Source organism: Zalophus californianus, chromosome 9 (genome assembly GCF_009762305.2).
Source record: "Zalophus californianus isolate mZalCal1 chromosome 9, mZalCal1.pri.v2, whole genome shotgun sequence".
In the NCBI taxonomy this organism is placed as follows: Eukaryota; Metazoa; Chordata; class Mammalia; order Carnivora; family Otariidae; genus Zalophus; species Zalophus californianus.
Window position 1 is genome coordinate 4,110,797 of NC_045603.1, and position 16,227 is coordinate 4,127,023.

The 16,227-nt window shown below is 44.3% G+C and overlaps 1 protein-coding gene across 2 annotated transcripts in view; it reads right to left on the reverse strand.

Moving 5' to 3' along the window:
* The window catches only part of ATXN10 (ataxin 10), a 162,221-nt gene that overhangs the window by 13,722 nt on the left and 132,272 nt on the right, over positions 1-16,227 (reverse strand). For both annotated transcript variants that reach the window (XM_027592736.2, XM_027592737.2), the window contains exon 10: positions 14,651-14,714. In XM_027592736.2, coding sequence (XP_027448537.2) covers positions 14,651-14,714 — 64 coding nt within the window. The remainder of the gene's footprint in view (positions 1-14,650; positions 14,715-16,227) is intronic.

Here is a 16,227-nt window from a genome sequence, read left to right on the forward strand (position 1 = left end):
AATAGACAAAGAAGTATCTGACCACATCTTCGTGACAACAGGAAGTCCCAATGGTCGGTAAGTGTCAAAACGTGCTTATGACTAACTAGAGGGATTCAAACAGCATCACGGCAGCATGCTGTGTTCATCAGAAGGGCAAACATTTTAAAATCTGTATCAAGGGCCAGAGAGGATGCAGGACAGGAGTATACATTGGTACAGCCGATTCTGAAAAGTTCGGTGTCGTGGAGAATAGCGTTGAAGATACACAAACTACAAGACAGAAATTCCAGAAATGTTCACAGCACCATTCACTATTAACTCTAATAGCCCCCAAGTGGAAATACCTAAATGTCCACCAACAGCTCAATGAAATAATTATGTGTTCTTGGGATGGAACACTCACGATGAACTACTTGCAATGATTTGAAGGACGACTTTGAATGACAGATGACAAAACAATGCAAGCCATGATTCCATGTAAGCGGATTCAGAAATGGCCAACCACAGCCCCCTCTGCAGGAAGGCACGCACAGGAGCCGACTGGGGAAGGGTGGATGCTGCTGCAGGCTCTGCAGAGCTGGGCCATGACCTGTCTGCACCTGAATGCTGGTTACATGTACGCCTGCTTTACCATTTTTTTACAAGCAGCACGTACATACTCTTCCCACTTTTTGGCAGGCACGTTCTGTTTCAAGATAGGAACGGTCTCGAAAACTTAGCATGACAACTGAACTAGGACCGAAGGTGTGCGGGTCTGCCAACTAGTCTGCACCAAGAAATACTGCCCCTAACACACCAAGCTTCCGAATTCTGTGGGTTCTACTGTCTCAGTGGTTGACAGACGTTGTGCAGTGCGTGCAGCGGGCTCCCAGGCCACGGCCTGACCGGCTATGCATCAGCAGCCAGGTGGGAGGAGGCAGATGGGCCCCTTCGCCACCATTTCCTTCTTGAAAACCTGTTAGGATTTCCTGGTGCTTCCTAATCACACACAGAAGAATCGCTTGAATAAGAGCGGTGCTAGCTTCTAAAAGTGCTTTAGAAGAGAAAGACAGAAGTCGTTTTGATTCTGACATAATCTGATTTCTCTCAAAACACGGGGAAAATGTGTTGCCTTTTTCTAGGCTTTTCCTATCCTTACCCAGAAAGTGTAGAGATCTTTATCTGCATCTGACAAAGTCATCATTCTGTGAGCTTCTATAAGAACGAAAAATTAGGCCACAAACCAAACACGAAGACAAGTATCTCTTGTAAAAGTAAGGCTCATCGCGGTCATGTGAAAAATGTCAAGTGCAGGGCTGGGTCCTCGTCAAACTGCAATCCACCTCCTATTTTTGCTTTTGCCTGGCTTCCGTCCACCCATGAGGCTTTTTCCCAGCACGGGGCCTGTTTTCAGTTGTACTCAGTTAACCCTGAAGAAAAGGTCTGTCCACTCCTCAAACAGCCCTTCCTGGCAGCTCGCAGAAACCAGCGGGCCTTGTTGGGCTGGGAGCAGGCGGATTTCTCGGGGTGGCCAGGGCTCACAACCCACAGCGCAACGCCTGCTGCCCTGGGGCCAAAAGCACTTCGCCTCTGCCTCAGAGAGGATGTGCAGCAGACCAGAGGCCGGTAAGAGTGGGGAAGGGGATATCTGAAAGTTAGCTTTTTATGTTTTCCGGATTTGTGCCAGTGTCCAAGTGAAAGGGTGAACGTAGGTCCACAAAACCATAGGACTAAGGAAGCCTGAGCAAAAGGAGGCCTCCCTTTCCCTGTCGCTAGCATGCCTCACTCCTGTGAGGCAGTCGACTCCGCGCAGGAAGCGGGTCCTGTGTTTCCTCCAGGTGGTTTGCAGGAAGACACAAACAGCCTCAGGATGCAGGGTCCCTGGTGCACCTCTCTTCCATCCCACCGGCTGGTACCGTATGGAATGTGTCATCTGCACATACATTTCCCATCAGCCTCCAAGCAGGGGCTCAGCACACAGCTTCCTTCGCAGAGTCAACGAGGACTAGCTGCTCACTGAGCTCGTTCCTTCAGAGACTCAAACACTCACCCAAGAGGCTTTGTTTGGCTTTCGTTTTTTTTTTTTTTTTTTTAATCTGATGGTTCTAGAAAAATAGGTGGCACAGAGAACACAACACTTCCTGCTAAGACTGAGGATCTCAAAACAAAAGAGCCAGGGGATTACTATTTAACGGTGCTGGACTGACTGTGGCACACCGATGTTTTGACCAGACCCTCGTCTGTCACTGCTAAATTTGACTGAGGTCATTTTAGGCAAAAATACTGACATTAGTCAGGATTACCTGGAACACGTTTCTCTCTGCCGAACTTCGGCAACCCAATCTCTCCCCAAGTGTTTTACAAAATAACACGGGGTAGCAATGTTATTTAAGTCCAACAATTAAACAAAAAATCATTTATTAACATCCTAAACACACCCAAAATCATTGCTCTTTTTAATAAAGAAAGGGAATGCAGAACGAAAAACTGGCAAATAATTAACCTTGTAAGAACATACATGAAGCTACATACTACTACTTCTTGAGCACAGATCATGCATCAGTAGCTACTAGAGACCCTTTCTGCGCCTGTGGTGAGTAGGTTCTTAATTCAGCAGCTCTTCTGAAGGCAGACCCTCATCCTCGGGGACTGCTGCGCCTACCAACTGCCCCAGGGCTCTTCGTCACATGCGATCTGCCAGTGACGCCCCTCGGTAATGCCATTTGGGGACAGAGGGGAAGTAGATTACAAAGCACCAAAAGAATCTCTTCATGGGGTGCCTCGCTAGCTCAGTCGGTAGAGCATGAGACTCTTAATCTTGAGTCCTAAGTTCGAGTCCCACACTGGGCACAGAGATTACAATCAATCAATCAATCAATCAATGGATCTCTTGGTGACTGGTAAACTTTGCTCTCTGGGATCGGACTGCAGCCCCACAGGAGGCTGCGTTTGAAGGAAACTGTCACACATGTGAAGTTTAGGCTGACGTTTCAGACATTTCTTTATGGTCTCATCTATACGGTAGATATAAATGTCCTGAAATGCAAAGAATTACTAAAGCTCTACTATATCCTGTAGAGACACTGGGGACATGTGCAGAATGACCGTGGTGCAAAGACACTGTTAGAGAAAGCAACTTTGGAAAACAAGTCTCCGGTCCATCCAGACATTGGAATACTATTCAGCCCTAAAAAACCAACGAGCTGTCAAACTCTGAGAAGTCACGAGGACTCTTACCGGAGCACTAAGTCAAAGAAGCCAATGTGAAAGGCCACATACTGTGTAATTCCGACTTTCACAGGACATTCTGAAAGAGCTACAACTACAAAGACAATAAAAAAGATTGGTGTTTGTGGAGAGGGATGAACAGGCAGAGAACTGATGGTTTTGCAGGCAGTGAGAACGCTCTGTATATTACAATGGTAGACACACGTCATACACATTTGTCTAGACTCACAGAATGCATGACCCCAAGAGCGAGTCCTCATGTAAACGGTGGACTGTGGGTGACAGTGATATGTCAGTAGATGGTCACCAACTGTAGCAATGTCCCACCCTGCCGGGGCGTGCTGATGATGAAAAAGGCTGTGCACGTGTGGGGACAGGAACATAGGGGAAATCTCTGTACCATCTTCACAATTTTGTTGCAAACCTAAAACTGTTCTAAGAAAATGTTATCTTAAAAAAAAAACCGATATAAAAAATTATTTCATGTCGTTCCAAAATTAAAAATACCTTCGTAGGCTAGCAAATTCACAACCACCATGGAAGACTAGTAAGGAGGAATTATTGAGGTGAGAACGTCTACTATGTATACCCAGGGACATTCTTTCCCTAAAGTTACACTCATCGGACGTCACTGTTAAATCAATCAGCCACAAGGTGCAGGATCCCTCAGACTAAGAATTAATAGTAATAAATATCTGCATAAAGTTTTATTTCTGGTTTCAAATGAATTTTATGTGGTGTCACTTAAAACATTAATGGTAACTACTGAGAAGTATAATTAAGAAAACACTGTGTCATCTCAAAGCCACGTGGCCGATGCGATAGGCCAGGGAAGTGGCTTCCAAGGCCACTGCTTCTGGTGTGGCGGTGGTGGCCCTGCCCGGGTTCTTGCCCAGGGTGACTGCTTGCAAGGGGGAGGGGGCCGCCTGCATGGAACATGGTCCACACTTGGCACCTCACCACAGGGAAAGACGGACTCCCATTTCCTAACTTCAGTGAGGATAAACCTCAAGTCATCTTGCTCTTAGTGCAAGTCAACGAGATACAGCAGACCCTGACGCACCCTGGCCTCAGAGATGGGGGAAGAGTGGAACAAACCAGGCTTAGCAAGACAAAACCCGAGGACAGGCAGGTGGAACCGCCGTGCCGCTCCTCGGCCTGCTCGACACAGAATCTGTGTGCTGACGATATTTGTCATTTCTAGCCTCTGGTTTTAGAGATGGAAGGAAACTAGAAGCACATAACTAGAAGCTAAGCAGACATGATCTGAAGGAGTACAATTTGACCTGTTTGAGTCTCATTTTAAAATAGTCTATTTGCCAAGACACCTGAATGAGGAAACAGCCCACTTTTGTGAAAGCCTCATTCATAACAGTGCAGGGACTCCTCCAGTCATCAGCTCCAGGCCCTGGGGAACTGGTTGCTAGGATACCATAGAAGCCGCGTAAACAGGACTTCTTCCCTCTTTCACTTTGAATGGTTCCATTTAGATGCATCCGTGTGTGTGTGTGTGTGTGTGTGTGTGTGTGTGTGTGTGTGTATGTGTGTGTGTTGGGGGGTGCTGGTGGCAGCATGTTACACTCTCAGCAGCATGGGAGCGGCACCAGCACATTGTCCAATCCTGGGCCCCGGGCTCGGCTCACTCCCAGGGCCCCAGGGAGGCCTCTGCTAACCTGCGAGCCTGTATGTATGCACTTGTTTGCTTTGCTTGGGGAGAAATATTTGGTTTGCACATCTTCCAACGCACTAGGCGAGGGGTAAGAGAATCAATTAGGCTTTAAAAAACCAAATTAAATCACTGGGGAAAAAGTTTACCTTTTTAAACTAAAGCAGCGTGAAGAGTTTTTCTAGAGTTTGTCAGCTCAACAACGGAACAAATAAACACTGAATGTTCATCAGCTATTTAATAGTGAGGACTCAGAAAAAAGAGAACATAGTTCTTTCCCTCCAGAGGATGGGAAAGATTTCCTAGCCGCTCACTGCTCTGAACATGGGTGCAGTCAGGGTGCAGAAGCAAGATGACACAGATCCCACCCTGGAGAAGTTTTTCTAGAGGGAAAGAATTCACCCAATTTTCTTAATCCATTCTACTACTGAGGAGTATCTGGGATGTTTCCACCTTGGGGCCATTATAAATCATGCTACTATGAACGTTCTTGCACACCTTCTGACAGACACTAGTGTGCACTTCTCTTGGGGATGTGCTGGGAGTGGAAAACTGGCTCACAGGGCAGGTGTGTGGGTCTGGTGTCAGCAGACTCTGCCAGAAAGTCTTCCAAAGGGATTATTCCAATTTCCAACCTCATCAGCTTGCTCCACAGCCTCGCCATCACTCCATACTGTTGGCCCTTTATATTAGCCATTCTGGAGGGTTTCTCATGGTGGGTTAAATTCACATTTCCCTGATGACTGGCAATGTCGACCTCTTTCCACAAGTTTACTGGTCATTTGGATTTCATCTTTCCTGAAATGCCATGAGTCTTCTGTCTGCTTTTAAAACCTGAATTACCTTTTATAGAAGCCCTTTACATACTACAGACAGGAGTCCTCTGGGAGATATCGGTAATGCAAATCTCTTTCCAAAGTCTTTCTCTTATAGTATGTGGTCCTGGGTTACAATTTTTATGTCTTGTTTAAGAAATCTTTGTCTACCCCAACCTAATAACCACTTTGCTCTCCTACGATGCCCTCTGGGGACTCCTAGTTTACCTTTCACACGGAGGTCTGATTCATCTTGAGTTAATGCATGTGAACAGCGTGAGGTGGGTAGTTGGTTATTTTTTTCCCCATTATGGACACTGAATTAGTCTAGGTCCATTTATGGAAAAGACCATCCTTTCTGGTGGGGTCTGTTGTGTATGTAGGAACCTGTTTCTGGATTCCCTCCTCTGTTCTATAATAGGATTTTTATTATCATGATTATTTAAATAGAGTCCTACCACTGATTCAAGTGCAATCGTACATGAAAATTCACCTTTCTCATAGGAATTAACAGCTAAAATAGGGTGTTTGTACGAGAACATCTATTTGTTGAAAAACTATACGCTGGGCGCTTTACAAACATGATGACCCTGTGGGGGCCAGAACCATTTTATAAGCAAAGAAGCTAAAACTCAACAGAGGGCAAATGAAGTGCTTACAAGGTAACAAGAGGCAGAACCTGGGTGTGTCAGGCCCCAGGGCCACTGCTCCTGTCACATGTCATGCTTCCTCAACAGAGGGTCAGCGGGGAAAACACCGTCTGCTTATCATTCCTGTAAACCACTACATTTCTATAAGCAAGTAAAATTTACAAATGAGATGTCTCCATGCTGAAAATAAAAAAAACAAAACAAAAAAAAAAAACAAAAAGGAAAAGAGAGAAAGGAGGGGAAGGAAGAGAGAAAAGAACAGATTAAAAAAAAATCCTGTTTGGACTCTCATTCTGTGCCTGTCCCCTCCCCCTCCAATAAAAACAAAACAAAACAAAAAAACCCACATCAAGGACAAATGATGAAAACACAGATCAAAAAAGAATGAAAGAAAAACATTTCAAATAAAGCTCAGTGGTTTCTATTTGGAAACAACAACACAAATCCCACTTGCCACAATGAACTGACAAATAAGAAATTGACTCTGTGGCAGAAGAGCTGGGATTTTCCGACGGTATCTGCCACCGTGTCATTACCGTGGGTGACCCACAAGCGAGCGGGCGAGTGAACAGCTGGGCCCTGGTTGGGCTTGTGCCCCCGGAGCAGCAGCAGTGAGCAGGGGGCAGTCCTTCCCCGCTAAGCACGCTTTCGACATGTTGTCTTTTTCCCGAACCTGGAAATCCCCGCTGGCCTCCAGAATCGACCTCCAAGAAATGGAGCCTTGCTCCTAGGTTCCTAGCCTGTGGGGGTGGGGGTCAGCCCTAGTTTGCTCTGACAGGACAGCCAGCCTGAAGTTCCTAATCCCCAAGGATGGCCAAGAAAGTGTAGGTCTCACAGGGTCCCACCCGCAGACGTCCCCTGGGGAACGAGGCCTGTCCCCCACCAGATGTCACACGCCCTCATCCCGACCCCACGGAGGATGCTTACGTAGTACGTGGGCATGACCAGCTGACCCAGAGTGATCGGAGTGTGGGGGGATTTTTATTAACAGATAGTTAACATCAGCATGATTCCTGGTCTAAGCATACTCCAAAAGATATATTGCTTTTTGACACAAAATACTGAAATCAAAGTTCAATTAAAACTTGGCTGGTGTTAATTAGAAGAAGGGGTGAAACCAAACAAATCTGAAATAGTATCACTGCCAAACTGAGCTTACTTAATTCACAAAAGAATCACAGAACCCATGGGAGAGGTTTCTCTTGTGCTCTGAACCACCCCTACCCCCACCACTCTCACCGGCCTGCTATCTGTTCACTGTTTTACTCATTCATCTACCCACCCAGGAAGTATTTATTAGATGTTTACTATGTGCCAGATGGTGGCATATTATACTGAGGTGAAAAACAGAAAAATGGTCCCTGCCCTCACAGAACTTGGCTCAGGGTAACTGAGATGTAAATGCACAAATACTACCGACAGACTGTGATAAGCTGACAAAACAGGTCTAGGAGGGGCGACCTGCCCTCGCGGGCTCCAGGGACACTCGGCTGCGGACAGGACCGCGGGAGCTAGGCAGGCGGCACGAGGACTGCACCAGGGGAGGGTAGTTCGGGTGAGAGGCCAGTGTGGGTGACTGCCTGGGGTGGCAATTAGGTACGTCTGAGAAACAGAAAAGGAAAGCGTGTCTAGGGGATGCTACAGAAGGGAAGGAACAGCTCTGGATAAAAATGGGAGGCAGGCAGGGGCAGGGTCATACGAGGCCTTCCGGGATATGCTGGAGACTCTGGGTTACCCTACGCACAACGGGCAGGCCCGGAGATTCTGTAAACGGGGCACATTTGTAAGAGATGGTGTGGGGGCAGGGAGAGTTAAGAGAGACAGAGAGGAAGGATCCTGTTTTGGTTTTAAAAGATCGCGCTGAACGGACGGGGAATCCTCATCTGCTGAACACCCCCAGGGAAGGAGGGGACTAGGAATTGGGAAGCTACGGCTGACCTAGGTCAGGGTGACGAGGGTGTGCACGGGGTGGTGCGAAGGAGATGGACGAAAGTGGCTGGACCTGGGACATGTTCCAGAGAGAGAACCAGTAAGATGTGGTGACACCTTCGAGGCAGGAGAATAAAAAGAAACAGCATTACGTGTGGCTCCCAGATTTGTGACCTGAGCAACTAGATGGATGGAGATATTCCCCCAAGCACTGAGAAAGAGAGGGGATGGTTTTACGGGAATAGTAACAGTTCAGCTTTGGACATGCTAGGTTTGGAGCGTCAGTAAGACATACAAGCAAATGTTAACACAGGGTGTTAGAAACTTGTCTGAGAAGCAGAAGAGAGCTTTGTCTAGAGACTGCATTTGGGAGCCACAGGAAAAGAGATCTTTAAAGCCATGAGATACCCACAATACAAGTCCATGTTACCATCTCCACGGTAACCAGACTGGTCCAAGCCACTATCACCTCTCGCCTGGACGACTGCAATAGCCTTCTTACAGGATTCCCTGTCATTCTGTGGGCCCAGAGAGTACCTGGCACGTAAAAGGTATTCAACAAACACGGAATGAATTCAAGGAATTGGGTGGGATTCCTTAGGGAGAAGATGCAGAGTGAGGTGAGCACTCCTGAGCTCCACAGTGTCCAGGAGAGCTCCGACATTTAAGAGCTGTGCAGGAGAGGAAGCAACAAAGGACTCAAAGAAGGATCCAGAAAGAACTGAAGAAAACCCACAGAAGGCACAATCATGAACGCCAAGAAAGAAGCAGTTATGTTAAGGAGGAAGTGATTAATTCTTTTGAACTGAGTTCTTTTTTTTTTAAGATTTTTTATTTACTTATTTGACAGAGAGAGCGCAAGTAGGCAGAGAGGCAGGCAGAGGGAGAAGGAGAAGCAGGCTTCCCACTGAGCAGGGAGCCCGACGTGGGGCTCGATCCCAGGACCCTGGGATCATGACCTGAGCCGAAGGCAGACGCTTAAACTGACTGAGCCACCTAGGCACCCCCTTTTGAATTCAGTTTTAATGCGACGAGAACAACAAAGTACCACTGATTCTGGCAACACGGTGATGACTGGCGACAGTAAGCAAATGATGAAGCTTATGAGCCCCTTCACCTACCTAAATGCCCTTTTGAAGACCTACTGGATTTTTTAAAGACACAAACCTTCAACCACCAAAAAAAATTTCAGATGCTAAAAGGCAGACAAAAAAGAAGTAACAGGGCCATGGCTTACGGTTGTGTAATTTAGCAAACCCAAGAAAGCTGCCCCTAAACTGGCAATGAGAGAAACATTCTGCCCTGCAGAATCCCCCAAAGCTCAGATGTTGGTTCCCACATGTACCTCTTTAATGGCAGGTAAAGGTACCTCTTTAATGGGAGGTAAAAAAGAAGGCCTGTTTGCAAAGTTAAAATGTAGGTGTATCCCTAGATCCCCTTTCTTTACCTCAACAGAAGATTGGAAGATTCATTAATCAATGACAGGATAAAACAGAGATACTCTGGCATGGAGGATAACAGATACCACGCTGGAAATAATGGAATGAAGTGAAAGTATACACGTTAAAATGTAGAGATCCTGCAGCTCTCCCAATAAAATGGTGGTAGCAGGCATACATTTTCAAACAAACTCAACTACTTCCTCATCAACAGGCCCACTTTAAAGGAAATTGTAAAGATTTCAAGCAGAAGGAAGATGATCCCAGCTGGACAAACAGAGATACAAGGAGTGAAGGGCAGGGAAAGTAGTAAATATGTGGACAGATCTAAATGAACACTGACATTATGGGGTTTGAAAATAGAATTAAAGTGTGTAACAACAACAGCATGTAAGTTGGGGGCCACTAAATGGTCCTGGGAAGGGGGTAAAGGTTTGAGAAACATCAGACTTTCCTTAGTTAATGATGCATGTTGTAATCTTCCTGGTATTAACAGAACAGAAAAAAGAATAAAGAACATTTAAACTAGAAAAAGATAAAAACTGGATTATACAAAATAATCTAAAAGAAAGCAAGAAAGAGAGGAAAAGAAAATAAAATAGGAAGGACATATAGAGAGGCTTCAATATAAATAGATCAGTAATTATATTAAATATAAATGGGCTAAATGCAACAGCTAAAAGGCAGAGATTGTCAAACTAGATTAAAGAAAAAACCCAACTACATGCTGTTTACAAGAAACAACTCTGATACAGAGAAGTTGAAAATAAAAGGGTTGAAAATGTTATACCACGTAAATACCAACCAAAAGCTAGTTAGAGGAGCTGTATCAATATCAGGTAACAAGTATTTTTAAATATAAAGAGGTTCAATTCATAATGACAGGAACATTTCTCAAGGTCTGTCATACACCTTTATCTAGTAACACTGCCTCAAAATATACAAAGGAAAAATGTATGTAACTAAGAGGGAAACAGACAAATCTATAATCACAGACTGATATTTTAAAACTCTCTGTAACTCCTAAACCAAAGTGGACAAAAATATCAGTAAAAATACAAAAATTTCACAAACTTGACCTAATGTATGTGGATAAAATGCTGCTCCCCACTACTGGAGAAATGTGCTTTTCAAGCACACATAGAACAGTTGCAAAAAAAGGACCTTATACTGGGTCATAAGGGAAGTCTCGATAAATTGCACAGGACAGAAAAGTATGTGCTCTTTGATCATAACACATTTATGCTAGAAATCAATCTCCAAAAGAGAATTAGAAAATTTCTATTTGTATAGATATTAAGAAATCTATTTCTACACAATGGGCCTAAAAAGAAACCATAATGGAAAGCAGAGAACATTTTAAATATATGGTAACAAAAATAACACACATCCAGATCTATGCAATGGAGCTATAAAATACACAGAAAAGGATAAAAGCTTAAAATTAAGAATCCTAATAAATGGAATGATATACCATATTCATGGACTGGAGAATTGACATCTAAACAGTATTGTTTAGATGTCAATTCTCACCAAATTTATTTTAGTCAATGCAGTTTCAATGAATAACTCAATATGCAAGGATTTAAATCATTTTTGTTGGTTAAACTGTTTTTGTTGGTTGATTTCATGTGTGTACATATACATATGCGTGCATGAACACAAGCACAAAATGTGTGGAATTTGACAAGCTGATTCTAAACTTTTATGTGAAAATACAAATGATCAAAAATAGCCATAACATTCTTAAAAAAGAAGAGACAGGTTGGAAGGATTGACTCAACTAATATTGAGGCATGTTACAAAGTGATAATACTTAAAGAATATGATATTGGTGTAGGGACAGACAAAGAGATCAATGGAAAAGAAAACAGAGTCCAAATACAGACCCACACATATTTGGATTGTCCCAGCCCAGTAACTGGGCTGGGACAATTGTGTATCCATACAAAAAAATATAAAAATAGACCCCTAATTCACACCATACACAAAAATCAACTCTAAGTGAATTACAGACCTAAATACAGAAGGTAAAACTATCAAGTATTCAGAAGATAACACAGATTATCATCATGACCTCATGGTTGGAAAATATTTCTTTAACAAGATACATACCCAAAGAACTAACCAGAAACGAAAAGTGACAAATTTGACTAAAAGTTAAGAACTTCTGTTAATTAAAATAAACTATAAAGAGAATGACAAGATAAGTCACAGAATGGGAGAAAGAAAACATTAGCAAACATGTAGTTGACTAAGAACTTCTATTTAGAATATACAAAGATCTATTACAAATAAATTATAGAGAGAAAACCCAATGAAAACATGGGCAAAAGGTTTGATCAAGCACGTTTTATGTACACACACACACACAAAACCCAAATGGCAAATAAACACGTTAGAAGATGCTCAGCCTTTTTAGTCATGCAGGCAATAAACGAGATCTGCAGTCTTTCCTATGGTGGCATGAGGGAGGAGTGCAGGTGGTATACAAGAGTAAATCCTCGTGTAATAACAAATAGGATTTATCACAATCTGATATACACACCAAGAAATAGCGAGCAGCAAAGTGTGTTGTTGAGACATACAAAAACAACTGCTAGAAAAGCGAGCTCAGAGTGAACCAAAAGTGTAGAGAGTGGAGCCAGAGACCTCATTCCCTCATTCAATACCTTTTGGCATTTTAAAAAAAGATGTATTATTTTGATGAACAGAAAATATAAGAGAGGAAAAAACCTAAGAATGGGTGGGGGAGAGTGAATGGGAGGTCAGGAGGAAAAGTCAGGGTAGTCAGAGAATTCTCTGGCAAACTTGCCTGTGGGCGAGAACAGAGGAACAGCATGGAAGGCACCCTGGTGCGGTTTTATTCTGTAATCTGAAATCATGTCCCTTTCGCCCTGGCGACTACGAAGCCAGGTTCTAATTTATGGCTCACATCTAAAGACTGATGATGGCATGTTATCTCATGTCTTACCATGCCTAAAATTTACAGGCCTTTACAATGTGGTAGGCTTTAATAAATAAAACTCCAAAGAATTAACGAATATGCATAATACTAAACTAGTAGTATTTTAACTTTTCTTGATAATTTTAAGAATATCCTGGGGTCTTGCAAGTCTTATTAATTATCACTGTAAAAGCAAGTTATCTATACAGATTATCCATATACATGTTGAATGATTTCTCTACTACATGAACAGGTTACTGTGGTTTCCCTGGACGTGTTCTGTCCCCTCCCTGTGACTCAGGAGGAGGCAGGACAGGAACGCAGCTTAGAACCAGGCACACGCCAAGCTTACATTCTGGGTCTGATCTTAGGATGAGCCACTGAGACTCTCTCGGTGTACATCCTCATCTACAAGATGGGGGTGACGACAACAGTACCTGCGCTTTGGGAAGCTGGCAGGATTAAATAAGGTGATGTGTAGAAACACAGTGAGGACTCAGGGAATGTTTCTGGAAAGCAGGAGGGAAGGAAAAGATCAGTGCCTAGCAACGAGGAGGCCAAAGAGACTGTAAGTGTGAGCCACAGCATGTCTGTAGGGCCACAAAGTGCCGTGTCAGAGCCAAAGACTTGTGATCAAAACCTCGGTTCACCTGGAGGTCAATTCGGGGTATATGAAACACTGCGTGAATTTCTTGTTTCATAATAATTCATCTTTTTCATCAGGAAGAGCACCAACTGTAACTGCGCTCGAGCTTTCTTGTACTGCTTTCCTGCGACCCAAAGCTTTACTTTTTTCTTTTCCCTTTCTTTTTTTGGGAGTTAAAACAAATTTCAAAGCTCCGTAAGGCACAGAGCCTGTCGTGCCTGATTAGAATGTGATGCGGTGAGCCAGCTCTGTTTTACCTCAAAGAAGAGTCTTCTGAGGCTGTTTGTCTTTTCCTGACTGAGCTTATAAACTGTTGTGCTCTTTAAAATCAGAGTTTCTTCTATTGCTAATCAGACAAATGACGGTATCTTTAGCATAGTAATAGCACGTCTCCATCTACGTACTTTAAATACATGATTTTCATCAGCTCCTTTTCTCTTCTTCACAGAAACCACAGTGGGGGTGTTCGTTAAATGCCCCCGTCCCCCATCTTCTCAGTCCTAGGCCGGACTACTCACTGTCTGTCGGGGTTACACTCTCCATGTCCTTATTCATCCCCCTCCCCAAACACGTGCAACTGACGCAAGGGCATGCAAAGGCCAGGGCAAGAGACTGGACTGAGTCTGGCTCTCACCAGGAAGTCTTGAACTTACACAAAATACCTCTCAAACCTAAACAGGCTGAGCTCCTCATCACTGTTCTAGATCAGTTTCCTACAGTGCCACTAAGGTGACATGACGGAATAAGTAGGTTCCCAGTATGCCCTCCAAGAAGGGTGGTCACTCAGGCAAAGGCAAGAACCGGAGCCCCCAGCTTCAATAAAGAGGCTCACAGGACAGAACCCGTCCAAAATGGGTACTTGGTGCTACTGAGATGTTTCTCCCCATTCCTGGGGCCTCCGAGTGCCCCTCATGTCTCTCTGTCACTAACCCATGGCTAAGATGGTTCTTCCCAAAGGACCGGATACTTAGACTGTCTAGAGCAGAACAAAAACAAAAACAAAAAAACAAAAGAGCCCCCAAATGCTTCATATTTACCCCAAGGAACACACACGGTTTGGAAAGGTGACATCGGCGCCCTGTCGCACACACGGGGACCGTGGAGGAATGTTCTCCCCGCCTCCAGAATTTTAAAGCACTTGTGAGGAGAAGGCTGGTTTAGAATGTCCCCCCAACCTTGAACACTCCAGCTCACTAGCCCACATAGACCACAAGAGTGATATTGCAGCACCCTAACTTTGAGAAAGTGCCTTAGTTCTGAGGAACAAGCACACAAGAAAGCCAGTGGTCCCACGCCCAGTGAACCCCAGGAAAGGGAACTGTGCCGTCCTGACTGCAGACGGACGTTCGTGCCTCCTGTGCAAGGATACAGGGGTTACTGTCGTCGACGCTGCAGCTGTCCAGGATCAAGGGAATGCCATCCAGCTCGCTGACCTGCAGAGAAAGGAAAAGGCACATTTATACACTGAGAAAAGCTTGGGTCACATTGGAGATATAGAGGATTTGTTTCTTTCTATTTCCTTACTCACTGCTACAATAGAATAGCATTCTGTTGTATTTCAAGCCTGCCCCATCAACCACAGCAGAGTTCTAAATGTGACCTTCGACAGTGAGGCAGGCAGATACAGGAGGTTAGGCATTAGTGACCGGCCTGCCCCAGTGGATTCAGATGATGATGAGATGTCAGTTAACAGGTGACCCTCCTCCTCCGCCTGCTAGAGCCCGGTCTCCTGTACCTCCCACCACCCCAACCTCCGACGACTCAGCCCAACACCCACAGTCACCATCTCCGAGCCTTCCGGTGTGCACGCCGTCCACCTCCTTCTGCTAACTTACACTCTGCTGTTCATACGCTATTTCTACGTTCCACAGGCTGCGTATTTATTGTATCATTCCTGCTTTTACGACACGTTAGTGTTACTTTAGGTTTTATGTGTTATTTGGTAGGGTTTGATAGGTTATTTTTTGGGACTGAAAATGCTCAAAAATTTTTCCATGTAAATTAAGTGTAACTGTTTCTTTGCCTTCTGCCCTCTCAGCTTATGAGGCTTCAGAAGAACGCTCTACTTTTGGTTACAGGGGAAACCTGTATCTAAAACACCTACACCAACCCAGAAATATTTAAAAACAGACATATAAACAAAAAGGGATACATTATTTTTCCTTTCACCCTTCCTCAAAAATGCTGGGGCAACTGGATAGCCACATAAAAAAGGATAAAGTGGATCTCTTCCCAATACTGTTCACCAGGATAAACTCCAAATGGAGCTGAGTTTATTATAGTTCAGCAGTACTAGTAAGTAGATCGTTTTTCTATGTTAAGAATAGGAAAAGCTTTTCAAACTATGATTTGCAAACCTGAAGCAATAGGAGAAAGGTTTTAAAAGTTGGACTACATTTTTTTTTAAGATTTTTTTTTAATTTATTTATTTGGGAGACAGAGAATAAGAGATAGCGAGCACGAGAGGGAAGAGGGTCTGAGGGAGAAGCAGACTCCCTGCCGAGCAGGGAGCCCGATGCGGGACTCGATCCCAGGATTCCAGGATCATGACCTGAGCTGAAGGCAGTCACTTAACCTACTGAGCCACCCAGGCGCCCTGGACTCCATTTTTTAAAAAGGCAAACAGAAACTGGGAAAATTATTTGTAAGATATCACAGGCAAAAAAGGTTCATATTTTAATATATAAAGAACTTGGAAAAATTGAGAAAAGGCCAGCAGTCCAGTAGAAAACAATGGATCCAATACATGAACAGAAATGTCACCGAAACAAAGAAATGCAGATGGACCACGGACATCGGAATATGTTCAACTCTGCAAACTGCTAGCACACGGAGACACCCTTCTCACCCAACAGTGTGGCAAAGGAGCGGGCGGCGGGGAGCCAGGCGTCCTCACACCCTGCTGCAGCGCAGAGACGGCACAGCCCCCGCGGAGGGGCTGCGGGG